Source organism: Balaenoptera ricei, chromosome 14 (assembly GCF_028023285.1).
Source record: "Balaenoptera ricei isolate mBalRic1 chromosome 14, mBalRic1.hap2, whole genome shotgun sequence".
In the NCBI taxonomy this organism is placed as follows: Eukaryota; Metazoa; Chordata; class Mammalia; order Artiodactyla; family Balaenopteridae; genus Balaenoptera; species Balaenoptera ricei.
In genome coordinates this window covers 40,697,823-40,711,765 of record NC_082652.1, presented here as the reverse complement: position 1 = coordinate 40,711,765, position 13,943 = coordinate 40,697,823, and the positions used below count along the sequence as shown (strand labels likewise).

At 46.3% G+C, this 13,943-nt stretch overlaps 1 protein-coding gene across 10 annotated transcripts in view; it reads right to left on the bottom strand.

Moving 5' to 3' along the window:
* Positions 1 to 13,943, bottom strand: part of LAMA3 (laminin subunit alpha 3) — a 241,734-nt gene that overhangs the window by 143,757 nt on the left and 84,034 nt on the right. For all 10 annotated transcript variants that reach the window (XR_009497350.1, XR_009497351.1, XM_059895307.1 and 7 more), the window contains exon 12: positions 6,449 to 6,583. Coding sequence is in view for 8 of the 10 variants with exons in the window: in XM_059895307.1 (XP_059751290.1) it covers positions 6,449 to 6,583 (135 nt within the window). In the remaining 2 variants the exon portion in view is untranslated. The remainder of the gene's footprint in view (positions 1 to 6,448; positions 6,584 to 13,943) is intronic.

Genomic DNA, 13,943 nt, shown 5'->3' with positions numbered 1-13,943 from the left:
GCTTCTGGGGAGAGGAGGGCGGTGGAAATGGCCCACTATTTCCTGAGCTGGAGGGTTTCACACCTTAAGAACTGGAAGGGACTGGAGAGATTATCTCGTTGAATTCCAGGGTTACATAGTGAAGTTCAGAAGTTAAGTGACATGTCTGTCCAAGGTCATCGAATTAGCCTGTAGCAAAGGGCTTCAGTCTCTGGAGCAGACACATCCAGATTCAAGTAACAGCTCTGCCACTTAATAGCTGTGTGATCACGGGCACGTTGCTTAGCCTCTCCAAGCCTCAGTTTCCTCTTCTAGAAACGAGCTGATGACAGTACCCGCCCCATGAGATCACTAGAGAATCAGCAGCCACAGACAAGAAGGGCAGTGTGTGCAGTGCTTGCTCAGTGAGCATTCACTCTTGCTAACATTACTATCGTGATCATCCGAGTCCCCCAGTGCTTGGGATGTGCTCTGTACACCATCCCACGCTGCATTAATGGGAATCAGTGCATTGGTATTCCTGACTTCCAAATTTATATTCGGTGTATGCAGTTAAAAAAAAAAAAATACACACACACACACACACACACACACACACACACACGACCTGGTTTGCAAGGTTTCAAAAGTTCCACACTTGTTGAGGCCTTGGGAAAGAAAAGATGAGATAAAGTGCCAATTCCAGTGATTTCTTTGCAGGCATCCTTAGGATCTGTAAAGCCCCACATCGTTAAGCCTTGGAGCACAGAGCTCCCATAGGGACGAGACCATGCCATTTTCATTCTCTTTGACAGCACTCAGCCCAGGCCCGGAAGCGGTGAGTTACTCTGACAGTGCTCTTCTGTGATAACAACAGTGGTAGCGTTTACCCGAGTTGTCACTAGAATCACAAAATAAACTCACTGCTGGAAGGGAATTTGGCTCGTTTTCTCATTTACAAGTTACCTGGCACTTCAACGGGCTATGTGACTTGTTCTGAGAGGCCCAGCTAGGAAGTGGCAGGCCTAGGAGCATTTACCATCCTTCCACCCTCCTATTTTACATGCCTCCATCCAGCAGACCTCGATTGAAGGCCTATTGTGTTCTACGGCCCCGTGACCAGGTGTCAGGGTGGAGGCAAATATGAGAAACACACATTCCCTGACCACATGGAGCTAGAACTCCAAGAGAGGGGCTAAAGCGTTACCGACATGGTGCCGAGAAACTAAACGTAAGACAGAGGAAGAAACGAGCCGAGCGTCACTCAACCAGCGCTTGGCAGACAGCAGGACAAGGACTCAGCTCTTCTGCCGTCTAGGTCAGCATTCCTTCGTGGCCCCATGTTCCCCGCAGGCCGGTCTGCAGAGATCAAGTCCCTCCCTGGGGTCAGATTACTGAGGAAACGTTCTTGGGCTTTGTGATGGTTAATGTTTTCATGTCAGCTAGGCTATAGGGCTCAGATGTTTGCGCAACACCAGTCTAGATGCTGCTGTAAAGGCGTTCTGTTAGACGTGACAAACATTTACATCAGCTGACCTTGAGTAAAGCAGGTTACCCTCCACGAAGTGGGTGGGCCTCATCCCATCAGTTGCAGACCTTACGAGAAAAGCGGGAGGTCCCAGAGGAAGAAGAAATTCCGCCTCCAGAAGGCCTGTGGGCTCCAGCTGCGGCATCACCTCCTCCCTAGTCTCCAGCCTGCTGCCCTGCAGACTTTAGCCTTGTCAGCCCCCGCAATCCGGGAGCCGAGCCCTTAAAATAAATCTATCTATCTATACCCACATCTATCTATATATACAGACACATATCCTGTGGGTTCTGTTCCTCTGGAGAACCCTAACACAGGTTCTTTCTGCTATTCTTCCTTTAAGGAAAGTGAAGGCAGAGAGGAAACACTCGTGCAGGCAGTCGGGGTAGAAGCAGCAGGAGCCTGGAGCACAGAGGTGGCAGCTCCAGCCAGCATCACGTGGGTGACGCCGACCCTGACTCCCAGGGCCATAGGGGTTGTCCAGGGAGCCTCAGGAGACGCGGTTAACACTCCAGAAGCGAAAACAAAGATGAAGCCTTAAACGCAGGTACATTATTTTAAATCCTGAATTCCTCAATCTGGCATCACACTTCGCATTTCAATCCAACTATCAGTGAAAGTTGTCAGATCCCAAACCCGAACCCCAACACTGGCAGCCTTTTCTCACTCTTGGAAATACTATAAGTCTTTACGAATATTTGAATTCTGCTCTTTGTTTTGAGCCAGGTCCTTCAGAGTTTCTGGAGTATTTTCTTCTCGTCTGCTCCTCACTGTGCTTTTGCTCTAAGACACTTTTATTCCCAAAGAGTATTAAAAAAAAAAAAAGATAATAAAGGTCCAGGGAATCAGGGAGCTTGTCTGCTGTGCTCCCCCCAAATCTTCCAGCATCAGGCACAGTCCTGGTCCCTAGTACATGCCAAACTGATATTTGTTAAATGAAGGGAGGGATAAGCAGCTATTGAAATGCTCTTCCAGGTCCAGCCCTGTAGTTCTACTGATGTGCATTCTCTCCTTGACTCTTGCAGCGCTGCTGTGAGAGGGACTGCTCTGAGGGATGCCAGCTTCTTCCCCTGCAGTGAATAAGCTCACAGAGTGAGGCGACAGTACTAGACAACACAGAAATTGCAAGGGAAACAGAGCTCCTTATTGTTTCAGGGGTGCTCTCGTCGCGCGTGATTTTAGAGCTTTTCCTTCTGTTGGAAAAGCAGGCTGGCGCCTTCTTTGGCGCTCTTCACTCAGAGCCGCAAAGCCAACATTTCAGTTCCACAAGACTTAGCACCCTCCACTTCTCTGGCTAACTGGGCTGAGAGCAGATCAGATCTACAGAAAATCCCAAGGCTTCTTCCAATCACCCCTATGTTCCCCTAGATACACGCTGAATTACAAAGCAAAGGGCCAGTTCAAAGCAAAATTGCACAGAACTTGGTCCAGCCCTATGGATTTTGTTTTCTCCCTTGGAAAGGCCGGGAGGGCTCTCCCGGGAGCATCCCAGGTCAGAAACTTTCCCCTGCTGTGCCTTCTGCCATCTGCCGGTGCCTTTGGCTTCTTCCCGGGGCCAGTTTGTCAGAGAATATGCTGACATGCAGAAGGAGGTTAATCTTGCACTGGTAACATATGTTGCCAGGACTTTTCTAAGGAAAAGTCTGCAACTACAACCCAAAGACTAGAGCAAACAACAATGGGGACAGTTCGGGCCCTGGGCCACTGCGGTTTGGGGGCAGCTGCACTTTGAGTGCCTTCAGTGCCAAGTCATGGGAGGACCGCCGTCTCCACACTCCCACCCTCCTGGCCTATGATCTAAGTGCTGACTAGTTGCTACTTAGCAAACTGCACCAGAAAAAAAAAAGAGGGAGGAGGAATTAAAGAAGAGGAAGAGAAAAATGAAGAAGGTCAGGAAGGCAGGAATGACGATGGACGGAGAGGAGGAAAAGGGAACAGTAAACCCCCAAAGGACCAAGTTCCCAGAGAGTCGCGGTGTGTTTTGTGGTTGCAGATAAAGAGCTGAGTCAGACGTCAACACAAACGTAAAACTGAAATACACAGAGACAATTCTCTATGTGGCCTCACATCTACGATTTGACTTTCAGCTACAAGAAAAAACTGCAGGGCACTTGAGTGAGTCAAAAACAAACTGAGAAGGAGATAGCCTTGTGCTTAAAGTCTGGAGTAAATTAAGTTAATGCAAAACATAAACGCTGGACTGCAGTTGGAAAGCGCAATTGAGAAGGGTTTTAGACTTCTTTTTAAGAAGACTTTTTAAATTTTTAAAGCAATATAGAGCAAAGCCACACAAACATTTTTTGGCTAGAATATACCGGACCATCTGATGTAGCATTTGGGGCCACACTGGTTTGATTCTAAAATTCCATGGGCCAAGCAATCAACTTCATCTAAGAAAGATAACAAAATACTGGGTCAGACCTTGAGGCTAGACCAGATTCAGATTTCAGCATGTCTGGGCTTCAGCCACTGGCTTCAACGCTGGCCCCGAGGAAAAAATTTAAAAGATCACAAAAGCTGTTAGAAAAAGCAAGCACTAGAGAAGGGAGACCATTGCTGACAGAATGTAGGAGCATCCCAAACGCTTCCAGAGCCTAATGGTTCAAATCTGGAAGAACTAACTTTAGGGCACACCTCTACACCCCGCCAGGGATGAGGCTGCCCTGAACCTTCTCCTCCTGCTTTTGTCCGACAGACCTCGTTTTCACTACTCTTAAACTTGCCCGCTCCCCACATAAGTTCCTCTAGACTTGGCCCCTAGTGGACCCTGAAATGGAAGGCCTCCATCCCGTCTCCCTCCTGCTAGTTCTTCTTCATTTGGTCAATGAGAGATTCAGTGCCTCCAGCTTAAAATAGAAATGTAAGCACCCCCAACTCGTGTTCCAAAACTTCATTATTTGGGATGTCTTTCAACAGAAACAATATATGTACAAGGACAAGGTGACCACACCAGACCATAGCACCAGCTCAGCACTGAATCTGCCTCTTGTACGATTCATACAACTCCAACATAAGCATCACCTGTCTGAGGTTTCCACAGGAAATGCACTGGGCATTCCAAATTCTAATACTGAACTTCTCTGGTTGAAGTCAAGGCAGAGAAACAAAAGATACCCCTTCCTTTCCTTACCCTTCCACCCGCCAGGTGACCTAAATCTCTGGGCAGGGACTGCCGAGAGCTTCTGTGGCCCGAGAGGCAAAGGCTGAGAAGTGGGGCAGAGGACAGAGGTCCAGGACACGTCAGGGGATCAGGAGGAAAAAGAAGGGCTTGGGATATGGCACACAGACATCTGTGCAAACAGGGAGATCAACCAGGATTAAGGCTACAGGCTCTTAAAATGATGTAGAAGAAAGTATGAGGCAGAGAAAGGAGGGTTAAAGGAATAGCAGCTACCGTACAGGTGAGTGCTTCCCGGGCTCTAAGAATTTTACACATCGGTACACACGTAACCCACACAACATGTCACAGGGCGGGCACTATTACCAGGAAACTGAGGAACAGAGGGGGTAAGAACTTGCCCAAGTTGATAGCTAGTGCGAACCCTGTTCTTTGCCACTTTGTCTCCTGCTTCGGGGAGGGACCTTCCTGCTCCTGCCCCACTCTCCCAGCTCCTTAGTGTGGCCGGCCTCATGGGTGACATGCCTCCGTACCGATGCTACCCTCCTCCTGTGCTCAGAGGCTGGAAGCTAGAAACAGCACTTCCCAGATTCTCCTGGAGCTGGGCTCTGGATGTCAATCGGGTTTTGCAAATAACTACTTGAATAAGATTAGAAAGGCTGGGGCTTCCCTGGTGGCGCAGTTGTTGGAAATCCGCCTGCCAATGCAGGGGACACCAGTTCGATCCCTGGTCTGGGAAGATCCCACATGCCGCAGAGCAACTAAGCCCGTGTGCTGCAACTACTGAGCCTGCGCTCTAGAGCCCGTGAGCCACAACTACTGAGCCTGCGTGCCACAGCTACTGAAGCCCGCAACCCTAGAGCCCGTGCTCCACAATGAGAGGCCACCGCAACGAGAAGCCCATGCACTGCAACGAAGAGTGGCCCCCGCTCGCCACAACTAGAGAAAGCCTGCATGCGGCAGCGAAGACCCAACACAGCCAAAAATAAATAAAAAAAAAAAAAAAAGAAAGGCTGAGCATTTCTGCTGCTGTGCCCTGGCTGGCTTCCTGGGGGCCTTGGATGGCCATGGAGGCAAAAGGACCGCAGTCCCCCTGTCCCTGAGCTGCATGGCAGGAGTCTGGGCTTGACACCAGGAGCCTCCTTGGAAGCCCAGCCTGGAGCCTGAGTCGGTCAGCACCTAATAACCCACAGCAAGTCCCTGCTGGGTTTAGTTCCGGCCCTGAGCCCTGACTGATCACCTTCCCTTCTCCTCTCCCCTCATTTTCCCTACGACGTTAGCCACCGAGGAGAACAATGGCAGGCAATGGGAAAGAGGCGGAGGAGAAGAACGGGGTCAAATTCATTCATTCATTTGCTGGTCACCCAACATTTACCGCACACCCATCTTGCTCTAGGGACTGGGCCAGATTCCTTCCCTTCCCCTCCAGCACCTTCAGTGACTCTTACTAGGATGGGGGACTAAGAGGCAAACCAAGCCTGTGGCTTTGTGTGTGCCATTCCCTCTCCCGGAACACCCTGCCCCCCGCCCTTGTCTACTTGGCAGTTTCCTCAACACTATGCAGGTACCACTTCCTGTCCAGAGCCTGGATTTGTACCCAGGTGCTGACTCCAGAGCCCATGGGCTTGACCACCTGGGAGGAGGAAGAGTAAGGCTGAAAAGACAAAGGAGGGGAGGTGACATGGCCTGGCCCTGAGGACAGTCACATGTAACATACATATGTAGACCAGGGGCTCATTTATTAAACAATAGGCCACACAGCTCTGCCAAAAAGAGCCTCTGCGTTTCCTCAGGGGGAAACTTACCTCGGGGGACTGATGATCACTACGTACGTGGGGCCCACTTACCTTGGCAAATAGGGAAGGAGTAGAAACCCCAGCGGCAGGCATCGCACCGAGGGCCCCCCACCCCGGGGCGGCACAGACACCGCCCGTGGGCATCACATATTTCGGGGAGAACTCCGGCCAGGTTACAGTCACAGCCTGCGAAGGGGAAGAGATTTTCAGAGGGGTCTCCATCCTCCATCCCTTCACCCACAGATTCTGAGTAATCTATGGTTTACATACATTCCTAACCCAGAAGACTGCATCTTAAGGGGAGTAAAACATCTCTCCTGGAAAGATCAGAGATACCATTCAGAAACACCCAGGACAGGCACTGGTTTGCAAAGCACCTACAATCTTCTAGCATCTACCCCCGTGGGAACAATTTTTTTTTCCCCAAACTGAGCCTTGTTTAGTAAAACTTCAACTTCATAGATTCCCATCGAATGACAATCTTGAATTAAACATATTCCTACCTCCATTTTTCAGAAGAAAAAAGAGATGAACACACATGTAGCCCTAATAAGTGCCAGATGTGGCTTTGGGGGACCTCACTCGGCTTGTCTCAATCCTCCAGGCAGAGCCCTTCCCAGCAGGCAGGCTGCTTCCAGTCCTAACCCAGCACCTCTGCTCTGGCCGGCAGGTAACACCCCTCCCCTGGTTCCCTCTCAACCTTCAGGTCTCGGTCAGGAAGGCCTTCCCCACCCAGTCTGTACCAGCAGCTCTCCCTTCCCTCTCCCACTCTCTATTTAGCTGTGTTTGTCTTTCACACTTTAATTACTGAAGTCACTTGTTGGCCTCATGACTGACTTTGACCAGTGGAATGAGAGGAAAGTGCTGCTGTGGGATTTCAGAGCCCAGGTCACAACAGGCTTTGTGGTTTCCATTCTCACCCTCTGGGAACCCTGAGACCACCAGGGAGGTACCCTGTCTGACCTCATCGAGGATAAAAGGCCACATGGAGAGAGACACCGAGCCCCAGCAGACCCTTCAGCAAGTCTGGCAGAAAGACTGCCCAGCCAAGCCACAGGATTGTGAGAAATAACCCTTATTGTTATAAGCCACTAAATTTTGGGGTGATTTATTACATAGCAATAGAAGAAGGAAACACCTATCAAACTGAAAACTTACGGAGAGCTCACCTCAGGACTCCCACTGCCATGTACAGTATGTCTCAATCAATAAATATTTCTCAAGAAGACAGGGCTCTTGCTTGACTTTATTATGGATGGATTAAATAATGAAGTCAAGCAAAAGCCCTGCAAGATAGGTAAGCATTTTATGGTTGAGGAAAAAGATGCTCAGAAAGGTTTTTTTTTTAATAGATCTTTATTGGAGTATAATTGCTTCACAATACTGTGTTAGTTTCTGTTGTACAACAAAGTGAATCAGCCATGTGCATATATATATATCCCCATATCCCCTCCCTCATGAGCCTCCCTCCCACCCTCCCTATCCCACCCCTCTAGGTCGTCGCAAAGCACCAAGATGATCTCCCTGTGCTATGCAGCTGCTTCCCACTAGCTATTTTACATTTGGTAGTGTATATATGTCTATGCTACTGTCACTTCGCCCCAGCTTCCCGCTCTCCCCACCCTGTGTCCTCAAGTCCATTCTCTATGGCTACATCTTTATTCCTGCCCTGCCACTAGGTTCATCAGTACAATTTTTTTTTTTTTTAGATTCCATATATGTGTGTTAGCATACGGTATTTGTTTTCCTCTTTCTGACTTACTTCACTCTGTATGACAGACTCTAGGTCCATCCACCTCACTACAAATAACTCAATTTCGTTTATTTTTATGGCTGAGTAATATTCCATTGTATATATGTGCCACATCTTCTTTCTCCATTCATGTGTCGATGGACATTTAGGTTGCTAGATAGGTTAATTATCTTGCCCAAGGTCACACAGCCAGAGGAGCTAAGTAGGGCTTTGAACCCAGGTCTGTCTGATTCTAAAGCCCATGCCCTTTCTATGATGCCAAGAATACAAGCTGATAACTGATTTTAAAAGCTGTGTTCAAGGTATGTTCCAGATTAGTGTATGTATTCAAACCATTCTCATATTTAAAACATCTACATTTCTATCAAGAACATTAGCATCGGTGGGAAGCAGCTGCGTAGCACAGGGAGATCAGCTCGGTGCTTTGTGACCACCTAGAGGGGATACGGAGGGTGGGAGGAAGACTCAAGAGGGACGGGATATGGGGATATATGTATACATATAGATGACTCACTTTGTTGTACAGCAGAAACTAACACAACATTGTAAAGCAATTATACTTAATAAAGATTAAAAAAAACCAAGAACACTAGCATCTAAACCTGCAACATGGTCCCTTGAGGAAGATCCTGAAAGACTCAAAGATTTGACTGGGTTCCCCCTACTTCTCAAGGAAGGGAAGTCTCATGCATTTCAGAAAGGTTTTCTACAAGGGTTAAAATAATAGATAATCTGAAAAGTTAGCTAAATCCCACTCCTTCCCTTTGCCCTTTTTCAGGTAAAAGGTTAGTAACAAAGTTGTGGAATTATTTTTTTACAATAATTAAGAAAGAAAAGATCAAGGTAAATCAGAGCAACTTTACAGTCTTTGCATAATCTCTAACTTGTTTATACTTCAACAGTCACCTAACTTGACAAAATGGGCATTGGATGTGTCCAAGGGCATATTCATCACAAGAGAAGCCTTGGAACCCAGGCTGGCACGAGCACCGCCCTGACTGTCCATCACAGCAGCTGTCCATCACAACAGCTGTCCGTCACAGCAGCTGTCCATCACAGCTGCCATCCATCACAGCTGCCATCCATCACAGCTGCCATACAAGGTCCCAATGCCAGGGGCCCACAGGCTGAGAACACCGCAGGGAAATGCAAAGATTTACTGTAAATTACAGTCTTGGCATTAAACCAGGCATTGGAATTCAGTAAGCAACTTGAACTTTACAATGGCATTGAAGTCCAAGGAATCCTGATTTACACCCACTTGTAAACAGAAAGAAAGCATCTAGTGCCTATGCATTTCTAAATTTGTTTCTGAAATTCACTTTTTAACTTAGGCATGGTTTCCATAGTGCAGTGGTTACCATGTCCACCTGACACGTAACTTATGTGGCAAATACTCCTACACGGTGCAGGAGCCAGAAACCTCTGAGGTCCCTCACTTCTCCCCCACCCTCACCTCCCACACCTCCTCACCAGGCCGTAGTGCTTATATCTCAGGAAAGCGCCCGCAATCCTCCTCTCCTTCCAGACTTCCAGAGCCTTCCTCCAGGACCTCATCCTCGTTTGCCTGGATTATTTCAAGAGCCTCCTGACAAGGCTGTCTGCTTCCTGTCTTCTTCCAACCCACTCTCCAAACTGGTGTCAGGAGTGATCTTTCTAGAACGCCAATCTTTGCATATCAATTTCCAGATTAACCCCTCAACGGTGACCCAAGGCCTTCAGGATGCAATCCAAAGTCCTCGACATGTGTGACACAGCAGACCCTTCAAAATCTTCAGGCTGCCAGAGCCCATGCGGCACCTCTATGCAAACTAGAAAAAGGTGTCTCTTCCTCAAGATGCTTTCCTGTCACTTGCTGTAAAATCGTCACCATATATATACAGATCTGCCACATCCTCAATGCCTCCTCCTCCTGGTCCCAGGAAACCCTTCTAGAACCTCTGCCTTTTCCCTTCCTCCTTTCCTTCCCTCCTCTTTCCACTGTTCCTTCCATCTTTCCTTCTCTCCTTTCCACCTGCCTTCCTGCCTACCCTCCCTCCCTTCTGTAAGGAGCTGTAAAGATGCCCCTTGTGTTTGCTCCTATGGCTCCGTGTTCTTGCCCTGTCATAGCATCAACTCCTGCTGTTATAACTGCTTGTCTGTGTGTCTCCCACAGGCCTGGGGGCTTCCAGGGAGCAGGGACCATGAGCAGGCAGCTGCCTTGGCCATGCCTAGTATAGAGGAGGCACTTAATAGGAGTTTAATGAATGAAGAATATGCTAAGTAGTCAAGATGACAATTCTCTTGGGTAAACACCATTCCTTGAATTTTATTTTATTGGCACAGAGCTGCCAAACCGAGATATCAGAATTCACCTGTTCATCTCTAAGCTGTATCTGGCTTGTCTCCACGCCAACAATGAATGTCCCACCCTGCCAGGCAGGTGAAATGCCCAGCCTGGGGAGAGACAGCAGGAAGGCATGCCCTAGTGGTGGTCGCCCCATCTCTCAGAGTTCTCATCATTAGCGCGTGCCCCGGCCCCGATCACACTGATGCAATACTTCGGCAATGGCAAGTAGCTCCTTACAAAGTGATGGGGGAATCAAAACCTTTTCATGGTATTTGTCGAGAAACCTCTGGGCAGCCATGTCTTCAGGCCAAATGGGCTGCTTTACAAAATCATCCCAAGACTGTATCAATCTCCTAAGGTAAGCACCTGGAGTCTTCCTGCAGCTGTTGATTTTGCTTGTCACCACTCTTTGTTTGAACTTGGAGGAATAAAACTGTGCCCATGCCCAGAGGCCAGTGTCCCTCTAGAGTGAATGTTTTGTGTATCCTGTCATTTTCAAAAAGAGCCCTTGAAGATGTGTCTACTAAACATTGACTTCCTAACAATAAATGTTAAGTGGTTATAAGTGATCACTTGGACCCAGAAATTCCAAATAATATCCAGTCATGAAATATAACGAAAAATCTAAAAACATTCTGATCTGCAAAAATTGTTCTGTCCTTTTGCTTCACGTCACCTTTGGTTCAAGTGTCTGGAATTGAGCCTATGGATTTTCTAAACCAGTAGTTCTCAGTTGGGGCTGCACACTGGAATCTCCGGGTAAAACGTCATTGCCTGGCTGTAGAATCCCAAACTCAGAGACGCTGATATAATCCCAGGATCTATAAACTATGGCCTGAGGGCCAGATCCATCCCTGTTTTAGTAAACAAAGTTTTATTGGAACACAACCAAGCTCATTCATTTATCATACATACTGTCTATGATTCTTTTCATGTTACAACAGCAGATTTGAGTACTTGCAACTTTGCCTACAAAGATGAAAATATTTACTATCTTTATCTTTACAGGAAAGTCTGCCAACCACTAAATAGGAATTTCTACTAACTAGAGCAGTTGTTCTTAACAAGAGACATACGATAGAATCATCTGGAAAACCTCTACAAAATACCAGCTTGAACTTCACCCCTGGAAATCTAGATTTAAGATCTGGGGGTGATATATGCCATCTACAAGAGACCCACTTCAGACCTAGGGACACGTACAGACTGAAAGTGAGAGTATGGAAAAAGATATTCCATGCAAATGGAAATCAAAAGAAAGCTGGAGTAGCAATTCTCATATCAGACAAAATAAACTTTAAAATAAAGACTATTACAAGAGGCAAAGAAGGACACTACATAATGATCAAGGGATCAATCCAAGAAGAAGATATAACAATTGTAAATATTTATGTACCCAACATAGGAGCACCTCAATACATAAGGCAAATGTTAACAGCCATAAAAGGGGAAATCGACTTTAATACCCCACTTTCACAAATGGACAGATCATCCAAAATGAAAATAAATAAGGAAACACAAGCTTCAAATGACACATTAGACAAGATGGATTTAATTGATATTTATAGGACATTCCATCTGAAACCAACAGAATAGGGCTTCCCTGGTGGCGAAGTGGTTAAGAATCTGCCTGCCAATGCAGGGGACATGGGTTTGAGCCCTGACCCAGGAAGATCCCACATGCTGCAGAGCAACTAAGCCCATGTGCCACAACTACTGAGTCTGCACTCTAGAGCCCGCGAGCCACAACTACTGAGCCCACGTGCCACAACTACTGAAGCCTGTGTGCTCTAGGGCCCGTGTGCCGCAACTACTGAGGCCGCATGCTGCAACTACTGAAGCCCATGCGCCTAGAGCCCATGCTCCGCAACAAGAGAAGCCACCGCAATGAGAAGCCCACGCACTGCAACGAAGAGTAGCCCCCGCTCGCTGCAACTAGAGAAAGCCCGCGTGCAGCAACAAAGACCCAACGCAGCCAAAAATAAATAAATAAAATAAATTTATAAACAAAACAACAGAATACACTTTCTTCTCAAGTGCTCATGGAACATTCTCCAGAATAGATCATATCTTGGGTCACAAATCAAGCCTTGGTAAATTAAAGAAAATGGAAATCGCATCAAATATCTTTTCCAACCACAACGCTATGAGACTAGATATCAATTACAGGAAAAAACTGTAAAAAATACAAACACATGGAGGCTAAACAATAAGCTACTAAATAACCAAGAGATCACTGAAGAAATCAAAGAGGAAATCAAAAAATACCTAGGAACAAATGACAATGAAAACACGGTGACCCAAAACCTATGGGATGCAGCAAAAGCAGTTCTAACAGGGAAGGTTATAGCAATACAATCCTACCTCAAGAAACAAGAAAAATCTCAAATAAACAACGTAACCTTACACATAAAGCAATTAGAGAAAGAAGAACAAAAAAACCCTATAGTTAGCAGAAAGAAAGAAATCATAAAGATCAGATCAGAAATAAATGAAAAAGAAATGAAGGAAACAATAGCAAAGATCAAAATAACTAAAAGCTGGTTCTTTGAGAAGGTAAACAAAATTGATAAACCATTAGCCAGACTCATCAAGAAAAAAAGGGAGAAGACTCAGATCAATAGAATTAGAAATGAAAATGGAGAAGTAACAACTGACACTGCAGAAACACAAAGGATCATGAGAGAGTACTACAAGCAACTATATGCTAATGAAATGGACAACCTGGAAGGAATGGACAAATTCTTAGAAAAGTACAACCTTCCGAGACTGAACCAGGAAAAAATAGGAAATATAAACAGACCAATCACAAGCACTGAAATTGAAACTGTGATTAAAAATCTTCCAACAAACAAAAGCCCAGGACCAGATGGCTTCACAGGTGAATTCTATCAAACATTTAGAGAAGAGCTAACCCCTATCCTTCTCAAACTCTTCCAAAGTATAGCAGAGGGAGGAACACTCCCAAACTCATTCTACGAGGCCACCATCACCCTGATACCAAAACCAGACAAAGGTGTCACACAGAAAGAAAACTACAGGCCAATATCACTGATGAACATAGATGCAAAAATCCTCAACAGAATACTAGCAAACAGAATCTAACAGTACATTAAAAGGATCATACACCATGATCAAGTGGGGTTTATTTCGGGAATGCAAGGATTCTTCAATATACACAAATCAATCAATGTGATACACCATATTAACAAATTGAAGGAGAAAAACCATATGATCATCTCAATAGATGCAGAGAAAGCTTTCGACAAAATTCAACACCCATTTATGATAAAAACCCTGCAGAAAGTAGGCATAGAGGGAACCTTCCTCAACATAATAAAGGCCATATATGACAAACCCACAGCCAACATCATCCTCAATGGTGAAAAACTGAAACCATTTCCACTAAGATCAGGAACAAGACAAGGTTGCCCACTCTCACCACTATTATTCAACATAGTTTT